General features: G+C 37.6%; 1 protein-coding gene across 3 annotated transcripts in view; it reads right to left on the reverse strand.

The window, feature by feature from the left end:
- HMCN1 (hemicentin 1) overlaps positions 1-22,105 on the reverse strand; it is a 378,235-nt gene that overhangs the window by 38,494 nt on the left and 317,636 nt on the right. For all 3 annotated transcript variants that reach the window (XR_009449952.1, XM_059675580.1, XM_059675579.1), the window contains exons 78-89: positions 21,934-22,041; positions 21,377-21,514; positions 21,113-21,247; positions 17,711-17,980; positions 15,170-15,360; positions 12,514-12,727; positions 10,589-10,723; positions 10,003-10,193; positions 8,933-9,014; positions 3,962-4,231; positions 3,226-3,396; positions 2,523-2,693 (exon numbers count right to left, since the gene is read on the reverse strand). Coding sequence is in view for 2 of the 3 variants with exons in the window: in XM_059675580.1 (XP_059531563.1) it covers positions 2,523-2,693; positions 3,226-3,396; positions 3,962-4,231; positions 8,933-9,014; positions 10,003-10,193; positions 10,589-10,723; positions 12,514-12,727; positions 15,170-15,360; positions 17,711-17,980; positions 21,113-21,247; positions 21,377-21,514; positions 21,934-22,041 (2,076 nt within the window). In the remaining variant the exon portion in view is untranslated. The remainder of the gene's footprint in view (positions 1-2,522; positions 2,694-3,225; positions 3,397-3,961; positions 4,232-8,932; positions 9,015-10,002; positions 10,194-10,588; positions 10,724-12,513; positions 12,728-15,169; positions 15,361-17,710; positions 17,981-21,112; positions 21,248-21,376; positions 21,515-21,933; positions 22,042-22,105) is intronic.

Genomic DNA, 22,105 nt, shown 5'->3' on the forward strand with positions numbered 1-22,105 from the left:
AAAAAATTCTGCTGTTCTAATTATTTTCCTATATTCTATTTTCAAGGCTGTTGATTAACAAAAGCTCACACCTCTTACATATAAAGTCTTAGAGCATAGATGCATTTTTATTGGAGGATTATAAATGGGTGATGTTTATTCATTTATTATCTGTGTAGTCTCTATTACATATAAATAGAGGTTTTTGGCTGAAGATATATATATTTTTTTAATCAATAAAGAAAACCTTAACCAGAAATGAACTTCATGATATAAAATGTGGTGGAGTTGAAATGTTTCTTTTATATGAATGGAATGATAACAATAAAAAAGACAGAATAATGATAATATAAATCAGAGAAAGAATAAAACATCATGGTGTCTAAATAATACCAAAGAAGACAACGGTGGAGGAGTCAGTATATAGGAAAAATGCAAAACGTAAAAGAGGGATTTGTTGTTCCACTATGTTGCAATTCTGATTTTGGAAAGACAGCAGAACAGGGTCCTTGCAGGGACTCTGGGCCAGATGCCCTGGGTTTGAATGACTGCTCTGCTCTTACTAACCGTGCAGTCCTAGACGAGTTACTGGGCCTTCTGTGCCCAGTTTATAACCTGCTATATCCAGATAATAAAAGAACCTGCCTTGAGAGGGTCAGGGTGAGGAAGAATGAGTTTATAGATGAAAACTGCTGGGATCAGTACAGCACACACCATTTTAAAGTCCTGCACAGGTGTGAGCTATGAGCTAGTATGGCCACTCTTTACTCAAAGTTCTCAATGATTTAAGCCCCCCCCCCCCAAACACTTTAAAAATGCTCATTCTTTAAGTCATCTGTAAGAATATGTATTTTTTAAATGACAATGGCTGTCAAATGCCAGCAGAAAGGTCCATTCCAGAAGTTACCTATCTTTATTAGGGGGAGGATTGGAAGTTTAAAAATACCATTCTAACTGGGGCGGAGAAAGTACAATATAAGCCTAAAATATCAATTTGCACCAGAAAATAATAAAGTGTTCAAGGAATCCAGGGCATTTATAAAAATCATTTAGCTTTTCATGATACAGGTATCATCGCTGACAAACTGTACAAAGATTGCTGTCGTTAGGTATGTTTTATTTTGACACAGTATGCTATTATAATTAGCTTTCTAATTCTTCAAGGTGAAGAAACATTTTGGTTTCTGGTTTATTTTCTTTAGGATTTCACACAGTATTTTATTTTTAAATGCAATGGAAGTTCTGAACTGCAAATCAAGATACGCAGAATCTAAGTGAATAGGCTGGGGAAACAGATGGGCCTGGGTCTAAATCCTTGATTTACCTTTAACCAGGTATGTAATCTCAGTGAATCAATTCTCATATTTCCTCTGAATCGTAGTTTCCTCATCCGTACAATAGTGTGCAATATCTTAGTTTGGTTTATTGATTTCATTTTTTGGACTGTCTCAGCAAAGGTGTTGCTCCTAGTTCTGCTCCATCACTTCAACTATGTGAGTTTGTTCTCTATGCTTGTCAATATAGGATTATTATCTGTTTATCATTCTAGTTTTGAGCAATTAGAAGAGTGCCTTGAGTATAGAACGGGTGCTTAACAAATATTTTTTTTGGATGAATCAATGAATGAGTGAGCAGCCACATCTCTATTTCTTTCAAGCTGTCAAACAAGGAGCCCTGATTCTCTTGGCACTAAGTAACCCACGATGGTTACCAAAGTGTTCTTCTCCTGGACTCAAGGTCAGAGGTGAGCACGGGATCCAAACAAAATCAAACAGGGGCCTTTCCCAGAGGTTGATAGTGAGAGGAGCTCTTTGTCTCTGAGGCCTGATATTATAGGGCCCTGTGAGCCAGGAGCTGCCGCAGTCATTTTTTCCACCACATGGAAAGAGTTTAAAGGAGAATACAGCCAAGAGAGGAAAGCAGAAATGTGAGGTGGAAAACATGCTAGTAAACTATTGGCCCAATCCTTGGATTCAATCATACCTGAAAGGAGAATTTTTACTTAAGCTTCTGTAAGTTTGATTTCTGTCACTTGAACCTCAAAGAGCCCATGTTGTAGGGTTGTTCCACAAAGTCAAAAAACAGCGTGTACATAAAGCACGTAGCCTGGCACCTAGCACACGATAGGTATTTAGCCGCTGGTAACTATTATTATTTTAGCTCTCCCTAACTGGTATTTCTGGGAAACCCTTTAACCTCTCTAGGCTTTATTTCTCTCACCTGAAAATGAAAGACTGGATTAGGTGTTACCTAACGTCATCACCTCTAAAATTTTATGACTTGTAATGACTTCTGTTTTCTCTACATGATTAAAAATGCACCACAGTCTGGAGCCTTTAATCATCTTCAATTAAATCAGGTGTTTTACTTATTCATGCTCTGCCTTCCCAAGTTCATCCAGGAGACGGAACTAAGAACGCGGAGAATGGATATATTCCAGGGGCCAGGCCATCACATCTTTTCACAGTGAAGAAGAAAAGGTCATTATGGCCCCTGGATGGGAGTTAAAATCAGGAAAGTGTTGCTCATCGGTGGCTTCTCACCTGGGCATGGCCTAATGTTGCACATGATCATTTCCACAGCAGTCCCTTCACACGGCCGCCCTCCGTGTTGAGCTGATGGATTATTGCAAGTTCTGGTCCTGGTTCGGTTGCCACGTCCACAGCTCCTTGTGCATTCCTCCCAAGGGTTCCATTCTGACCAGCTACCATGCACTGCACAAAGGTGAAACATTACACCATGAGATCATGAGATACATTTCAATTGAAGTACTAATACTGGGGCAAGGAAAGAATAAAAGGTGATGGGGGAAAACAGAAGAAGGTAAATGGGTGATAAATGGTGATGGAAGGAGACTTGAGGTGGTAAACACACAATACAATACACAGGTGATACACTGTAGAACTATATGCCTGAAACCTGTATAATTTTATTAAGCAATGTCACCCCCAAAAATTCAATAAAAAAAGAAAGTACTGCCAGGCTGATGTGGCTCATTGGTTGAGAGTCGACCTATGAACCAGGAGGTCACGGTTTGCGGGCTAGATCCCCAGCGTGGGCTGTGCAGGAGGCAGCCCATCAATGGCTGTCTCTCATCATTGATGTTTCTCTCTCTCTCCCCCTCTCCCTTCCTCTCTGAAATCAATAAAAATATATTAAAATAAAAAGGAAAGTACTAATTCTGGACCAACCCATCGTTAGAAACCGAAATGAACACATGTCTATCTGTCAAATAAAGAGTAGTACCTGGACACAGTTTATGTTGGCAGTTCCGCATTTCTGAATCTGACCCTTGACAAGGCTTCCCACCATTGGCCGGAAGAGGGTTGTTGCACAGGCGACTTCTCTTCTGGATGCCTCTTCCACAGGTGACACTGCAGGCTCTCCAGGCAGACCACTGGGAAAACCCACCATGAACTACAAAGAAGACATTCTACTTTGTCTCTGTTTTAGTAAACAAAAACCTGCAAGCTGGATTTCATTAAGATGTGACTGGGTCGACAGCTAAGTCAGGAGCTGCTGAGAAATTGCTTTAGGGAAACTCTCTTTTATGGCAAAATGAAAATCTAAGCGTGAGAGAAGAACTTCAGTTAACTAGAGTTTCTGCCCGACTCCAACCCTGACTCACGCGGACATGGCTACTGAAAGTACACAGCCAAGAAGTTCATATACTGTTTACCTTTTGAATATGCCTTAAAAAAAAAAAAGCAAAATATACACATTAATTTCTGAGAATAAAGTGGACTATTTTTCAATCAAAAAATCCAGTTTGGGAATTTAAATGATTAACTTGATACTTTTTAGCTCTCATCTATATTTAGTCCCTTCAGCCTGCAAACTGTGGTGTGCTTTATGTCCTAGCTCCATAAGCCAGCAGGGTCTCAAGGGTTAAGGAGGCTTTGGATTAAGATGCTTAATAATCTTTATGATTTGAGTTGCTCCGGGTGCTGTTTAATATGAATATCCATCTGATCACACTCACCTTGGACTGTGACTGGTACTCTGACCATGACAGAACCCATCAGATTTCGAGCAACACATTCATATTCAGATGTATCTTCTTTCTGAGCAGCAGAGATATATAACGAGTTGTTGGACAACACATTAACTCGGTCATCCCAGGGGATAGCGTGCCCTTGACGAGACCACATAATGGCTGGATGAGGCTCTCCAGTGGCCTGACAATTCAATACGACTTTGCCACCAACATTAATGATTGTTGCTATTGGCTCCAGAGTGATAATAGGAGCACCTACAGGAAAAAACGCACATAATGCTTCTTAGTTTGGGTGCACTAATATAAGCATTTTAATCAATATTATATAGTAACATTATTTTTAAAATTAGGTTAATTTGTTTATAAAACACTGTCGCTTCTCAACTGCTAAGGTTGTAATTACCATTGATGGAATTTTCATAGCTGTTTTATTTAGTAAAAGTCAAAATTTTAAACCCTTAAGCAGGGTAGCCTAGAGCAGCAGTCGCCAACCGGTGGTTTGTGGACCACCGTGAGGTCTGAAAGGTTGGCGACCGCTGGCATGGAGCATGGGACCTGGAGTCAAGGTTTCTGAATTCAAGTCCTGCTTCCACTCCTTACTACCTCTCTGAGATTTCATGTCCTTAAAGATGGTGCCTAGTTTGAAGGATTCTTGTTAGACTCCACTAAGATGATGTAGGACAGCTCTTTGATAAGCTAAGACCAAAAGAGTATTAGTGCTATTGTTATCATTGCTGTTTTTTACATGATGAACATTCACATATTTCACTTATATAATTTTTGTGGTAAAAAGTCATTATTAACGTATTCTTTCATTAAAAATCATCATTGATTTATTCATTAAACACACATTGAGAGCCTACTATTTCCCAGGCACTGTGCTAGATACTGAGGATACAGAGATAACAGATACAACGTCTTCTAGTCTGAAGGAGCTCATAGTTTACTGATAAGATAGACCAGTAACTAATCATTGAGTTGTGTTTTAATATACCTATAGAATGAAGTAATAGGATAGGTAGAATACAACTTAGTAGAGTAGGTAAATGTGTGGAGACATGGGAACATAAACGAAAATACCTTAATAAATCACATGAAAGCATGTCACTGGAAATGGAGAGGAAAAAAGACATTCAAGAATTATCAAGGCCGAAACCGGTTTGGCTCAGTGGATAGAGCGTCGGCCTGCGGACTGAAGGGTCCCAGGTTTGATTCCGGTCAAGGGCATGTACCTGGGTTGCGGGCACATCCCCAGTGGGAGGTGTGCAGGAGGCAGCTGATCGATGTTTCTCTCTCATCGATGTTTCTAACTATCTCTCTCCCTTCTTCTCTGTAAAAAATCAATGAAATATATTTTTAAAAAAAGAATTATCAAGAAAGTAGGAATGATAGGACTTTCTCATTGAATTGTATGAAGTAAAGGGAGGAATTAATGACTACAGGGTTTTGATTTGGGAAATATAGTGTATGTTGGGCAACTTGATAGAACATTGGAGGAAGAACAGATTTGTTGGGAGGGAGTAAGGAATGGTGATTTGCATCCATTTAGAACTGTCTCTATACTTGAGGTATCTGTGGGACATTACTACAGAAATGTCTAGATGGAAAGTGAATATTCATTTCTGGAGTTCAGAATAAAGAATTGGGCTGAAACTACAGACTTGTGAGTCTTTCACATGTGCATAAGATTATTTCAGAAGTGAGTCTAAAATGAGAGGAAGAGGGCCAGAGACAGGAAATATTGCAACATTATTATTTAAGAGATGGACAGCAGGCAAACCCATCAATGGTACTAAGAACTGATCACTGAGGTAGGAAGAAAATCAGAGAAAATGGTATCCTGGCAACCAAAGGAAGGAGTTTCAAGAAGGAGATAGGGGTTAATAGTTCCTTTAGTGGATGATACCTGCTCCAGTGAAGTCATTGGAGAGAATGTAAAAGAAGTTGTACATAGCTGCTGATTGAATATTTATCGTTTTACAAGTCTACAGTGTCAAGACAGAATATGAAAGACTTCATGGGGGGTGAGAAGCTTGACTGCATTTTCAAAAATGGGTAAGATTATATATAAGAGAAGGGAGCCTATTGGAGAAAAGAAAATAGCATGGCCATGGATTTAGCTTTGAAAGGATGATTCATCCTGTGGCATACAAGGTTTTAAAAACGTGGTTAAAATCTTCAAATGAAAATCAGAAGGATTTGCATTTAAATAGGTAAGCGAAGGGGAGTGTGTATATGCTTGAAGGAATATGGTGGGATGACAGCAGTGTTTTTAGTGGGATTGAGTTAAAAGGAAGGATTAACTGCTCAAAGAGAGGGAATAAATATCAGATAATTCAGGGCGGTGGCTGCATAGTTTAGATCGAGAAGTATATCTGGAATAATAGAACATAAAACAAAAAGAAGTAAAATGTGTTTTATTGTGACATTAATATGCTAGTATTTTATGTAAAGATATTACTGATGTATTGTCTTTTCATATGAAGTTAGAATCTCAGGGAGAGTCATTAATGTATTATTTATATAAACGCCCACATCATCCTACATAACTGCCTTCCTACTGATGTTTACATTAACCTCACTCTAGGAACTTTCATTTCTCTCCCAGTGTTCAGATTACATTATGCATTCAATAAGCTTGCTGAATAAAGTAAATATTTCAGATTAATCGCTCAACACTAAATGGCAACATAATGACCAAATGAGCTCATCTGCTCATGTAATTATGGTCAAAGAAAGTGTCAAATAAAACTCAGAATCTTAATTTAGATAACATAGTTGAACATTTCCAAATGCACACAAGGCTGTAAATTAATCCAACAATAAAATTCCTTATGTACATCTTTCAAGGTTGACTTAATTCCACCAGTCACATAATGATCAGTTAAACATGGTCATTTTCTCTAAATGAAGACATGGTTTCTGGTTCTTTAATCTTAATTTTAAACAAATTATCTTTTTGGCTTCTTTTATGTGACTCATTTATTTAAATGTGTTTACTGTCAGTAATTTTAAATGAGCTCATCGAATGTAGCCTGTCTTAAACCTGATCAGTGGAACACTCTTTCAGTAGAGATTAATCATGTGATGTTCTACCTACATTCACCCAAACAAGGAAGGGAGACGTTTTCACGGGAATAACATTTATTTGGGAAATGTGGCATTTTATATCCTCCTCTTGTTGAGTTATAACTCACATCAGCATATTAACATTTTTGGAAAGATCTGCAATATAGAAACTTTACTGCATAAAGTGGGTGTTCTTTATATATATTTAATAAATGAATGAATGTTGTTTAATCTTTTTCCCCCCCTCAGACTTATTTGACCATCAAACTCAACTTTTTTTTCTAATAACATTCCACAAGGTTATCATTTGATAAATATGCACTTAGCAAGATAATGGAAACAACTTAAGTATCTGTTGATGGATGCATGGATAAAGAAAATGGTGTATGTGTGGTGTGTGAATACATGTATTATATATATATGTATATATACACACACACACATATATATACACATACATACATATACATATATATAACATATATAACACATATATACACATATATAACATATATATAAATATAAATATAAATATAAATATAAGTAAATAAATAAATAAATATATATATATATATATATATATATATATATATTTCAGCCCTAAAAAAGAAGGAAGTTCTGCTGTTTGAGACATGGGTAGACCTGGAGGGCACGGTGTTAATGAAATAAGCCAGACAGAGAGAGACAAATAGCATATGCTATCATTTATATGTAGAATCTTAAAAAAAAAAAAAGTCCAACCCATAGAGACAAAGAGTAGATGAGTGGTTGCCAGAGGGTGGAGGATGGGAAAATGGGAAGACGTTGGCCAAAGCATACAAACTTTCCGTTACAAGAGGAACAGGTTCTGAGGCGCTAATGTATAGCATGGTGATTTTAGTTAAGGATATTGCATTGTATACATGAAATCTGCTAAGTGTATAGGTCATCAGTGTTCTCACCAAAAAATAAACCAAAACAAGCAGTGACTGGGTAAGGTGATGGATGTGTTCATTAACTTCTTTGTGGTAATCAAGTCACAACACTTACGTATATCAAATCATCACATTGTACACTCTGAATGTTCACAATTTTGTCAATTATACCTTAATAAAGCTGGAGGGAAAAGACTGTCTTAGACATTGTAAAAACATCTATTCAATGTTAAATTCTTACAGAAAAGTGGTTTGGCAAATAGCTGTTAGTAAATACCAGTCAACAGTATCTCTCCGTAGTGAAGGAAGAAGATGTAAATTCATCCCCTTAAGTATCGAGCCTATTCACTAAAGTCGGTTGGCTTAAGTTCTCAACTCAATGATGCTGTCCGGGGGTTAGTCCCTGAAGTGGTTCTGGGGGCTGTCCAATGGGCCTCTGGAGTCCTTCCTGTTTTTCTAATTATGAAAGCGCTTTCTTCCGGGGGCTTGTACTGAGGGGCTTCTTGGTGAGTATGATAAGCCTGCCCAGATCACATAGTTATTGATTCCATAGAAATAGCGATAGATCTGGAGCACTTTTGAGGTTGTTTACACTAGTCTTTATTTTTAATACACACCTTTAAAGAGCCACAGAATGGCATCTTTGCAAGTACTTTATAAGAACTGCAGTGAGCTATAAGAAGAGTATTCAATGGGATATATTGCAAACAAACAACAAACAAAAAGCACTGCCATGAAGCACCTGCGATTTTGAACTGCGTGTGTTAGATAAAATAGAGAAAAATGTCTGTGCCAAACTGTATCTGCCTGATGCTCAATAACGACGGCTCCGTCAGCCGCAGATCATAAGAGTGGACACACTCTGAAAGCTGCCGTTGATGTACCTGCTATAAAGTTAAGGAAAGTGGACATTCTTTAATAGGCAACATTGCTTTGATCAGGGGTTTAATTGGAATGTAATGAAGCAGCTTACTCTGCAGGGTCAGGCTCATGCTGCGCTCCGCCATCCCAGCCTCGTTAGCAGCTACACATGTGTAGTCACCGGCATCATCATTCTAAGGAAAAAGCAGCGTTTGTGGAAACGTGAGCTTACAGAGCAGGGCAAATAACTTCGTTCACCATGACGCTAGTTTATATGAAATTTTCTTTTTGAGATGACAGTTTAAATGGAAATAGAAAAACCTACATATCTTTAACCTCATAAATAGGTTAAAAAAAAAAAAAAGAAGTAGAAAAAGAAATTCCTAGCCTAGTTTTTTTCAAAACAGCTCATTATTGCTCTCTGGGATAATACTTACTAGGAAACCAAAGCAAAAAATAGCATTTTAAAATAATTATCTACCCAAAATTACCTTACTAAAGGAACATGTTGATGCTATTCTTATAGTAGCTTAAAAACATTAAAATAATCAGGACAAATGAATAAATATGGAGTCTTTTCTAATGGGGATTAGTTCAAAATTTAGGGGATAACCAACAACATCTAATGCTGAAACTAAAAACCAAGGAGAATAAAGAGTAAGAGTGGTCACTGGATTAGGTGATTAGGTTGCATATTTTAATTATTATTTCAATTAATTAAAAAACAGGTTAACAAATTACCCATATGTAGTCTAGCCGATAAATTTTTAGATAAAATATTTCATTCACATGACCCTCAAATTAGAATAACTTAAAGCACTACTCATTTTCCAAATAACTGAAGTTTTTGGAAAGCCTAATATAAAGTTATTGACTTAGTGATGAAAACTGCCCTAAAATTTGTTTGTAATTGTGTTTGTGATTCTTAAATTTCCTGTTCTACTGTTGCTAACTAATAGGCCAATGATCAAGAACAAAGCAGAAAAATTATTTTATGGCTCATACTTCTTCGAAAGGCCTAAAAAGAATAGCTTTGAAGCATTGTTTCAGTTTTTTTTATAACAACCCATTGATTCAGATTTTACGATTTAAATAAAAATGCAGGAGAAACTTTTCCCATCCTTGGCACCTATAGAAAGGCATCCATTGTGGCAGTTGATCAACAATTCCAGTGCGACTTACTACGGTGCCATAAATGGCCAGGGAGCCATTGCCAAGTTGGTGGATTCTGTGGTTAATTTCAATATCCACCCCCTTTCTGCTCCACTGGATGGTTGGGGCAGGATCGCCTTTGACCTCACAGTTCAGAATTGCATTTCCGCCAAGTGGTTCAATCCAATTAGAAGGGTAATCACCTTTGAAGACTGGAGGTTCTGGGGAAAAACACAAGGCAAGTGTAAGTAAAAGGAAGCTCTGATCATTTCTTTGTGATGTTGAGCTATTTAGAAAGGTCATTTAGTGAAGGGTACAGCCACTTTCAAACCCCATGAATTTCCCCAAATTAACGGCTCATGCTAATCAACTGGATAATCTCACCAGTTTCAGATGGTTATACTTTGTGCCAAATGATCGCCTTACTTACTGCTTACCTACTTTGAGTTGCATGTTCAAAATATTCTATTTCTTATGAATTTGCATATCTGTGAATTAGGACTAAATGGATTAACAAACTGAAGGTATGGTGTATTACTACATAATAAGAAAGGAAAATGCAAACCATTTATTATAAATAAATTATGAATAAAAAATAGAGCACCCCCCTACCTACCTTTCACATAAACAAATCCAACTGCCTTCACAACACCCATGCTGTTCTCTGCGGTGCACACGTAAGTACCCGAATCCTCTTTGGAAACCCTTTCAATAACAAGTTCACTGTGTCCGTTGACACTGTCAAAGTGGGCTGAGAGAAACAAGTTAGGGAACAACACAAATGCCTCTCAGTAACCTAGGAAGACAATCACAACAGCTCCGTACTTTGCAGGTTAGATTTATGTGTTAGTCAGCGATTGTACCCGAGATCTCATCATGACCTTGGAGAAGAGAGTCTTTCCCACAGATCCCTTCCTCTGGGCTATTTGCTCTGTTTATAGATGCTTGTTTGAAGAATGAAAAGCAGGCAAAGAGAGTGAAAACAAACGTTTTAAAAATTATTTTAGATTGAAAATACACCTTTCATTTCCAAGTGTCTCCTAAATCTGGTTCATACTCCCTCTGGGTTTCAAAAATCTTTCACTCAGAAATATAACATTTTCCATTTAATTTATCTCACCATCACTTTTCCTCCCAAACAATTTCCATCAAAAACATGAACTTTTTTTCAGCTACAATTCAACTGACTTGGCAGGTCAGAAGGAATGTCTGTACACCAGGAAGAAGTACACCAGTTAGGTAATAACAACATGATTAAATTTGTAATAATTTAAACTTCTCCATAATCAGTGGTGATATAAATACTTACAAAGGTAGTTATAACATTTGGAGTACACTATAAGGTTAATCCTAAAGCAACTGATACTAAATAAGATTCTGATTATACCAGCCAATATCTAATTATATTAAGTATATATTTATCTTGCATGATTTTCCCACTCAAACTACCTTTTAAAATTTCATACTGCTGAACATTAAGTGAAAATGTAGGCTTTAAAATTTAAAGCTAAATAAGTACTACACCTTCAGAAAATAGTACTTAAGATATTTTTGTACGTTATTTTCCTTTAGTGACATATACTATTATTATTAATGTAATATAGTTGATGAATTCCAGTCATTAACATAAATATTTGTAACAGAAAGATCTAAAGTTTATTACTACATTTCTAGAAAGATATTTATTAAATTCTAATAGTGCAGGATTTCAGAACTCAGTTTTGGACAAGTTTTATTACGGCATCGTCTTTATACTCATAAGAAAGTCTAACAAATAAGGAGATATTTGTTGTCCCAGCTCTTGAGTTCCAGGCACTAACTACATCAATATGTAGTGCACATATTGACTAGAAATTTCTACATACTCAATCTACACTGTAATAGAGATTAATGCATACAGTGAGAAGCCAAGTTCTCTGTAAAATTAAGACTCTAATGGTAGCCGACTTAATTCATTTATCAATGATGAAGGAGATCAGGTGGGGATAAATTTAGGTGCCAGTAGTTACAATACACTTTTCTCCTGGGGGAGACAGATTATTTTTGGGTTAAAAATATCTACTTATGTCCTGCAATATACGGTCCTGTGACCAACTTATCCTTTCAAAAGAATGGCAAGAATATAATATACGAGGTACAGGTGAAAATCCAGACCACGTTACACATTTTACAGCACGTGGAGCAATCAATTCTTTTTTAAATTGTTTTCTGTTTTGATTTTTTCAGAGAGAGAGAGAGAGAAAGAGGGAAGGAGAGGGAGAGAGAGAAACATTGATGTGAGAATGAAACATTGATTGGTTGCCTCTTGCATGCCCCCCTCCAGTATCCAGCCTGCAACTCGGGCATGTGCCCCAACCAGGAATCGAACTGGCAACCTTTCAGTGCATGGGATGATGCCCAACCAAATGAGCCCCATCAGCCTGGGCGAGCAATCAATTCTTCATGTAACTTTCAATCAATTCCCACAGCTAAAGGAATGAAGATTGGATTAGAGTTCTTTGTGGGCGTATTTCTTCTCTTCTGAAGAATTAAATTACCAACCTGGGATAATATTGTTGTTGAAGGTCCATGTTAACTTGGGCAGTGGAATACCAGTTGCTTTACAGCTTAATCGTAGCTGTTCTCCTTTATTTAATGACACATCACCAGGAAGTTCAGTGAAAGTGGGGAGAACATGTACAGTCAGGCTGACAGTGTGTGTGTCTTCACCTGCAGCGTTGTTTGCAACACAGGTATACGTGCCAGAATCCTCCAGCTTAAAGAAAGAAAAGTCATAGTGCTTAAAATTACATAGTCTCACATCGCATTAGACAAAATACATAAACTTGCACAGCTTGGTCCCCAAAGGAGCATTCTTATATAAAGACAGTTTAAATTTCTATCTTGTAGTCTGCCCCATCTGTCTAGCTTTCGGCATAACAAATTAATATGTATACGAATTTAAACAAAAGCCTGTACCTTATAGAACTCTAGCATTTTATGGCCCCAAGAGCTCACAAAACTTTAGATTCTAAAGTTTATCAAACAGCTTATGTACTTCTGCTCTGCATTGTGCAAATACAGAACAAGTATTTCTAAAGACTGGTTGCGTCTCGACAGTAGAGTTGGCGCTCTGGGTAATGTGGCACCAAAGACTACCAACTTTTTAAAGGAAATAACAAGAGTAGGGGCAGTATTACCTACAATTCTGAAGTTTCACTTGCTAAATCCAACTGCCAGTTCTTGGCACGCATCTTACCATCATAACTAGCTAGTTCTTAATATCAGGAAAGGAACCAAGGGGAGGCCAGGCTTTATAAGCCTAGTCATCTGGGCAGCTTTACCAGGAAGCTGCAGTTTTACACTTCTACCAGTCCCTGCCCTGAAGATCACTGGGGGAAGAGACCAGACAAAGGGGAAATGGATGCATCCATAGCGAAGTAGGAAAGGTGCTTGTCTGTCATTCTAACCTAGAAAAAACATACCAGGGTAGCTGGCTAAAGGGGGTGGAGCCACTGCAAGCCCGTGAAATCTTAGAAAGGGTAAAATCCCCCGATAAAGCAGTTCATTCATTCTCTTGTTCCTCGCTTCTCTCCTGCTTCCTTGCACTCGTCCATGTGCTAGCCTGCCATGTGGCCCTAGAGGCTGCATGGTCTATGGCCATGCAGCCCCCACACAATGGACTGCAGCTGGGAACACAAGCTAAGCTAGCCTGATGCTAGACTGGACTGTGCAAATATGGAGTGGAAACTCTGGACCCTGGCTTTAATCCTCGCTCTGCTGAAGGTAAAATGGGACTCTTCCTTGGGCAGGATGGAGCGAGATGGGACCTTGGAAATTCCAGGGTTTCATTCCACAGGAAGAAAACTTTCCACAATACCTATCTTCTGGTGGAGGCCTCAGGAAACCCTGATTCCTGTGGCACCCCAAGAAGCCCACTCCCACCAGCAACAGGTGGGGACACAGAGAACACCCCACTGATGACTATCTTACTGGATTTATTGGTGGCATGTGAAAAAACTATGACTCCCTTCTCTTTGAGACCATGTCTTCACTTGGCTTCCTGGGTACCCAACTCCCCTAGTTTTTTTCCTATCTCACTGGTTGCTCATTTTCCATTTCCTAATGTTGACTTCCCCTCAACATTACATCTTAATGTTGCCATGTGAAGGGTCCCAGTCATTGGCCCTCTTTTCTTCTTTATCTGCACTTAATTCCTTGGTGCACTCATATAGACTTATGGCTTAAAATACCCCTCTATATGAGTACCAGTATTTCCAGCTCAGATCTCTCTTCTAAATTCCAACTAACTGAACTTCTCATTTCAACTCTCTGCTTGGATGCCTAAAACTCATGTCCAAAACTGAACTCCAATTTCCCTTTCCCCCTTCCTGTTCTAGCTTAACTTTTAATCTCTCTGAAATTGGAATACAACTTAAAAACTGGTCATCTGCTCTAGTTTCCTTGTTTACATTTTTTTTTAGTGGTACATAAAATAATGATCCATCTTACTTCTGAAGGAACTTTAGATTTGAAATGAGACTTTTGCTGGCACATGTGATTGAGTTAGGGCCTACTGACCTAGCCTACCACTAGGGCTATATACCTGGTAATCCCAGGGGTCTGAATCATATAAAGTAAATGGGATCAACTTTATCATTTTAATATATTCCTCCTCAAGGGGACAACCAGTGAAAAACCGAGATGCTTCTGATAGCTACGATTCTGCAGATGGATGAGGTACCACCTGAGAATAGGAAAAAAACCTCAGCGTGCATAGATCCCTAAGACTTTAGTTTCCTTGTCAATGATTAGAAAGGGTTATTTAAAAACCTTGAAAGAGCCAGAAAACTATTTTTTTATACTTGTTTAATAGCATATCAGACTTTCTTACATCTCCATTCTCCTAATTGTTCCCATACACGGTTATAAGTATGGAATATAACAAAGACACTTAGAATTTTTTTCTGAGAAAGTATTTTCATAAAAAATAAAGTAACAATTTTAGAAGGAGGGCATTCATGAGTTCCTACTATCTGTTTAATACTAGTCTCAGACCTGGGACATAAAATAAGTGTAAAATTAATTTTATAAACTGAATTTATAAGAGTATTTTTCTTTCATTATTAAAAAACATATCTCCAAGTTAAACTATTGAAAGTTAAGAAGATAAATCAACAATCTGGCTCAATGTACTATCCATGTCTGTTACACTTACCACAACATTCTCCAGAATGAGTTCTCCATAGGGTTCAACAGTGTATTTTCCTAACAAATTGGCTAAAAGAACATTGTCTTTTTTCCAGTGAATTGCTGGTGTAGGGATTCCATCAGCCACGCATGGAAAAACAGCCTGTGAATTCTCACTGACCGTGTAGTATACTTCTGTACTTCGAATTTTGGGTGGCACTACGAAGAGTTTAAAATAGATGATCATTCAGGGTGTTGAGTTCAAAAATATATTTTTTACATTGAAAATTAGCACAACAAAGAGTCTTTGGAAGGTAAATTTGCTAGAAATACTAAAAAAATCTATTAAGATATTAATTTGTTTGTTACTATAAAACCAATCAACACTTTTGATGCTAGCAAAACCTGTCATGGATTTGAACTTATTGAGTATTTTACAGTTTCAGGGCAGATGACTTAGGGCAGGGTTGAAAATCTTTACATTTTATTTGACTTTCTTGAGTTTCTTTTCCTTTTGCAGTGAAGTAAAACAAACACCAAACATGCTTCTATTGTTGTAAACTGCTGGATTTGTATCAGAGACATATTGTGAGAATGAACTAATGAAAGTTACCAGTTTAAACACTGTAACACGCTGCCCCATACTGAATATCACAAAATGCTAAAGAAAAAATAAATTATTGCAGTATTTCACGTGTTACAACAGACGCAGGTAAAAGCAGGTCAAGACATTTAATTCAAGTTTTATACTGTCACAAAGGAAATTTATAGTGATTTCATCACTCTGTGCATTGTGATACCAAATATTTCCTGTGCCTCAACTTTTTGAACTAGAATTTTGGCAATAAAGATAAATTGAATGTTTTGGTGTACTAATAAAATACTTCAGTGGATGTAGAGCTAAGATATTCTGAAGGAAAAAGTCTTTAAAGTCTTAAGAATATTTGGATCAAAAAGTAAAAATATCTTCCCTCCCAAAACAATGAACTTTGAAATTATTCAAATACATCAGTGAGAAATGGATCCATTATTATACCCTTTAAAAAGTGACAGACAACAGTTGGTCTCAGTAAAAGTAAAGCTATTGTGTAAACTCCAATTTTTCATCCTTTTTATAATTATATGAGAAAATATACTAACATGATTGAATGAATATATGCATAAACATTACAAATATGAAAAACATAAGAACCTATTTTGTTTAATGGTACATCATAAATATTCAATTCATTTTTTATTGAATCATGCCGTATTTTTATAATCTCCTTTACACAGGTTTTTTTTTGAGTTATTTATTTTGTTACTTGTTATAGAGTTCCAACATTAGTACATTTACTTCAATTCATTCCTTTTCAAAATGGATAATTTGAGGCAATGCCTTTATATTTCAGTTTCATTTTGGCCACACACCATGCATTTTGATATACACCGTCCTTATTTTTATTATTTTCTAAATACTCTAAAAATAAAAACATATTATTGAACCCACTTGTTAGTTAGAATGGTATTTTGTAATTTGCTTGGGGTTGAGGTTTTGGCATTAAGAGTTCATTACAGATGTCCAGCTTTGTGGGCAGGAATTGTGGCATGTGTTTTAAAATCTTAATGATTTCTTCATTGTTTAGTATCTGGTAAATTTTGGTAAGTTTTCTACAAATACGAAAAAATAAGGAGTGTTATTTATTAGATCCTTATTTATTAAGGGACTAATATATATATATTGATTAGATCAAATGTATGAACCAAAAGCAATATATTTCTTCGGAAAGAAATGTAGAAAACTCATAATGGTAATTTTTTTGTTTTGGCTAAATTATTCATTTATCAATTAAAAGTGATTTCACTTGAACTTTTACTGTAACTATGAAGCTGTAGGAAATTCAAATACAGCTGAAAAATAAAAATAGCTTTCACAAACTTTTGAAAAAAAAGCAGAAACTCATTATTAAAACAAGAGTAACTACTATTAGCAATACTAATATTACCAGTACTAACAACAGTTCTGGAAATAGTAGTTAGAAACAGTTTGATTTGCTCACTGTTTCCCACCACTAAAATTAATAGTTAATCTATCATTAGTCTTATAATATATTTTAACAACTAAAATATTCCAATACTGATCTTTAGATATTGTCATTTGAAAACAAAGGAAAATGTGGTACCTTTTTCCTGTTACAAAACTATACCTGTAAATATTTTGCTACTTTAAAACAATGAATCAAATAGATCTCTAATTCTCATCGGGTTCACACTATATTTATAATGTAGGTCGTGGTGATTAGTTTGGAGATGACTTTCGACTTGAGAAGTGAAGCAGAAGAGTCGCAAACACAAATGGACATCTCATACACCAAAGTACAGATCTCAGTAATCACAATATGAGGGGATCACTGGCAGCATATTAACTATCCTGGACACATTAATAAAGTATCTCTTTCTCACATGCAAATAAATGCCTACAGAAAATAGATTTGAAGGGCAAGTGTACCTGCAGCGTGCGCGCGTGCGCGTGTGTTCTCTTTGCCATGGTAATGTTGTAGATTGAAATAATTTGTGTGAAACCACCTACCGTGGACAGTGAGCTTGGTGCTCGAGCTGCTAGATCCTGCCACGTTAGCTGCCATGCATGTGTACTGGCCGGCGTCCTCCGGCTGAGCAAAGGCTATTTGCAAAGCCCCAGAGCTGAGGGTGCGCTGGCGGACTGATTCCACAATGGCATGGCCACCTTTATGCCACGTGATGTCAGGCGGTGGGAGGCCGTCCGCCTCACACGGTAGTGTGACAGGCTTATCCACAGCAATGATATATTCTTTTGGATGGACGCTGATGACAGGAGGAACTAAAAGATACAAAGTTCAAGTTTCATCTTAAAAGTATGAATGTACCATTCACATACTCTAGTACTCCCCTAGCAAAGTGAAGTCTCAGAGATAATAAAATCCTGACTTTAGCATATCATCAAAGGGTCAAGCTTGTTTTCATTGACCTCATTTCAGAAAAGTATTCTTTACAGAGTTAACAAATGTCAACAACAATCAACTTTAAATAAGGATAAAAACATATATTCCCAAGGAATTCCATGTCCAGAAAATTTAGGCGGTGTTGATAGGCACTTCTTTAACATGCATGTATTGTGTGATTCACTTCAGCTATTTAAGCTTTCAAAACAGACCCCTTCAAAGTTTGGAAATTATTTAACTGCTCTCTACTTATGCATTTTCTATGGTGCTTACGTATGGTGTCTCATATACAGTGGCCAAATTTAATGAAGTATTACTTGAATGAATGAATAAATAAATGAATGGGTCATGAAAAAAAAAACCTGTATAGATAAAACTCTTCCCACTTCTTCAGAAAATTATGGAAGGGCTGATGATAAGGACTTCTCCCTCCTAGTGTTTACAACAGGTTGACTGCCATTAGGTATTGGTCTGGGTATTCTATTGAGACTTAAAGACAGCTTAAATTAGTATGAGAGAACAACCAACCACAAGCACAGGACAAAGGAAGGAGAGGAAGAGGATGGCCTCCCCACCGTCAAGGCCAGAGACGGTGACAAGTTGCAGAGATAGCCATGATGGAAAATTTAAAAAAAAAATCCTCTGAAATATCCACCACCAGTTCAAAAAAGCTTGAGAGACAAGGCCAACAATATTCATTGTTACCACAGGCTGATGAAGAAATGAAATCAGAAACAAGAGATCTCTGAGAACTCCACTCTTCCAAGTAAGACCCTCAGTGCTTGGCAAGACCCGGGGTGGGGGGGGTGGGGGGGGGGCCGGGCTAGGACTATCTTCCACATCTCCAGAGGCTACGGAGAAATGGTCAACTATGTCGAGACCAAATCTTAGGCTACGCTAAAGGTGATGAGTGAAATAAAATCTCCATGTTGTGAAAAAATACGAATAAGCATGTTATAATTATTTTTACCAACCAAAATTATCTGGTTGAATCCGTGCTTGCAATTACATACTGTATCAGCAAGGAGCGGCTGTATTCAGAACTGTTCCCATCTCTAGAGCACACAATGATCTCTGGCTGCTTTTGGGATGTTGAAATGCTCTTAGTTGTTTAATGTGTTTTTTTGTCCCATAATTGCTCATATTGATAATTTTAATCAATTGGTGAAAACAAAACAAAACAAAACAAAACAAAACAAAAACCCTCAGTCTGGAACTGTTCTTTTCCATGACCTCTGTATTGTCAAGACCAATAAGTATTTCTTGGTCCTTACCCTACGTGACCTCTCACTTTCATTCAACAAAGCTGTCCTCTCACTCGTTGAAACTCTCCTCTCCTACCCTCAGTCTCATTCTTGTCTGACTCCTCTGCCCTCTCCTTTTTATCTGTTCCAGTGTCTTCTCCTTTCTGGGACCCCTAAACAATGCAGTGTCCCAGGGGGCTTTGTCCTTAGCTCTTTTCTATGCAAATTCTCAACCAATCTTGTGAATTAAAATATAATTGCTACTTCCTCATTGATATCTTAGATTATATTTCTCCCATGAGTCCTGAATTCATAAATATTCATATCTCTCTACTTGACATTACTAGGATTTTGAATAGTTTCCCACATTTAACATGATTAAGCACAAATCCTGGTTTCCTTTCTCCTACCAGTTCCTTCCTTGCATTCCCCGTGGCGCAATCATCACTCAGCAGCTCAAGCCCAAAGCCCAGTGATTCTTCTCTTTTCCTAGCCTCTCAAATCTGATTTATCAGCAATCATGGCAATTACACCTCCATACATATTCTCAAGGCATTACTTTTTTTCATTAACCCTTGAAACTCCCCACTCCTGGCCAGACCATGATACCCTGCCAGGATGACTTTAATAGCTCTTCCAGCTCTAGTTATGCCTTTTCTCTAAACTGCTAGCTGCATCGCGGCGAAAGAGATCATCCTAAAACCAAATCAGAGTTCTGGTTAAAGGCTTCCCAATGCACAGACAATGAAATCTAACCTTCCTTCGGTCCTTCGGCCGGCCATGCACTGGCCCTGCCTTCTTTTCTGACCGCCCTCACGTTTGCCAGCCTCCCCCTCACTCATCACTGTCTAGCCACACTGGCATGCTGCTTCTTACTCTTTCCGGTCTTTGGGCCATTGCACATGCTGTCCTCTTTCAGACACTCCGCCACCTTACAGGCTCACCCTAGCTCATCAATCAAGTCTCAGCTCACATGGGACCTCCTCAAACAAAGCACTTTAACCACTGAAGTGGTCCCCGCGTTTCCCCATTATTCTCCATCTCAGCCGTTGGTTTTTTCTTCTGAATGGCATATATCAGAATTTATAATTATTTTATTTATTTGGTAGTTTTCTTCTTTTCCATACTATAAGGGAAGAATCATGTCTGTCATGTTCAATGTATTTCCACTTATTATCCCAATAAATATTTGTTGAAAAAGACAAAGAAATTAGATTTACAATCTGCAGGAAGTGAGCTTTACTATAGTAATTAATTCATCATAAAAAAAAATCACGCTATAAGGAAATGCATAATCAGCAAACTCAGTGGCTCAGAACCTATGTTCAGTGCACTTAATTCACAACAGCAATGCATAGGATATGAACATTATATCAAGAAAATTTGAGTTAAATGTGGAAAAAAAACATTTTGTCTTAAGAACCATTTTCTTCCCATCAAATTGGTTTAACTGCTATTATAATATGTTTTTAGGTGGATATTGCAAGCTAATGTTTCAATTATGCAGAGAATGGCTTTAAAAATCACCTTCAATGAAACAGAGTCCCAAACAGCCGTTCACAGAAGATCAAAATATGATGAGATGCCTTAGTTTTCTTATACAAACAAGGCCAAAAAAACCCTCCCAAAACATACAATTTTTTTCTTCATAAGGGTCATAGATGACATAAACTAAGAGAGTTAACAACTATGTTAGACATATGAATTTTGGTATCCATGGTTACAGCAGCTGTGCAATGAAGACATACGGATTTGTGATTTGGGTACCTTGAACATTTAACTTGATTTTGCCCAAGGCTGTACCAGCTGGATTCTGAGCCACACACATGTAAGAGCCGGCATCCTCTCTCACGGCTCTGGAGATCTGCAAGCCGCCACCAGGAAGAACTGCATGGCCGTTGCCTACATCACAGGAAGGAAAGAGGAGTGAGAAGAATTTTTATTTTCATGGAAAAAAAAAAATGACACTGACTTCTGAATCAGAAAGCACCGTCTAGCCACGGTTTTCTTGATAGAAACTGTGGGAGGTACCTGAAGTGATGACATTGATGCCTTCTTTTTGCCAAGTAATGAAAGGACTGGGTGTCCCTGTGGCTTCACATGGTAACAGAATGGGATTGTTTAGAATGACGTCCAGCTCACTTGGCTGAGGATGAATGGCTGGAGGCTCTAGAAGAACCAATCAACAGAAATAAGCAATGCCACTCATTGGTGGCAGAAAAGTCTATAGCAGCCATGAGGTTAAACGTGCCCAGATTCATAATTCCAAAACTGCAATGAATTGACTGTCCCAGGGAAAAGTGAATATTGGCCACATTACATTTTTTTTTAAGTCTTGCTGCTACTGTAGCCAGTTTCCATTAGAAGACCAGAAACAGGAACAGGTTATAAAGACTCAAGAAGAAAAATAACTTAGGAATTGTTCTGTAGGGTTTATTATCTGTGTGTCTTCTTTAGTCTATTGAAGACTACCTACCAGGCTTTCTTATCCTCAACATGTTACTGTGGTTCACAGCTCTAGAATAAACATGGCAAAACAAAACAAAAAGCCAACGTCAAGTTTTTAATGAGTCAATGGTCTTCCATACCCTGGACACGAAGGGTCACGTGTCGATGTGCAGAACCAGCCGCGTTCCTGGCAATGCAAGTGTATCTTCCCGCGTGGCTCAATTCAGTGGCAAATATTTCAATTGCTCCTAAAAAGAAAAAAAAGTTTCCATGCACAGGGCATCCCTGTATTTCTGGTTCGATAAACTATGG

Source organism: Myotis daubentonii, chromosome 18, assembly GCF_963259705.1.
Source record: "Myotis daubentonii chromosome 18, mMyoDau2.1, whole genome shotgun sequence".
Lineage (NCBI taxonomy): Eukaryota > Metazoa > Chordata > Mammalia > Chiroptera > Vespertilionidae > Myotis > Myotis daubentonii.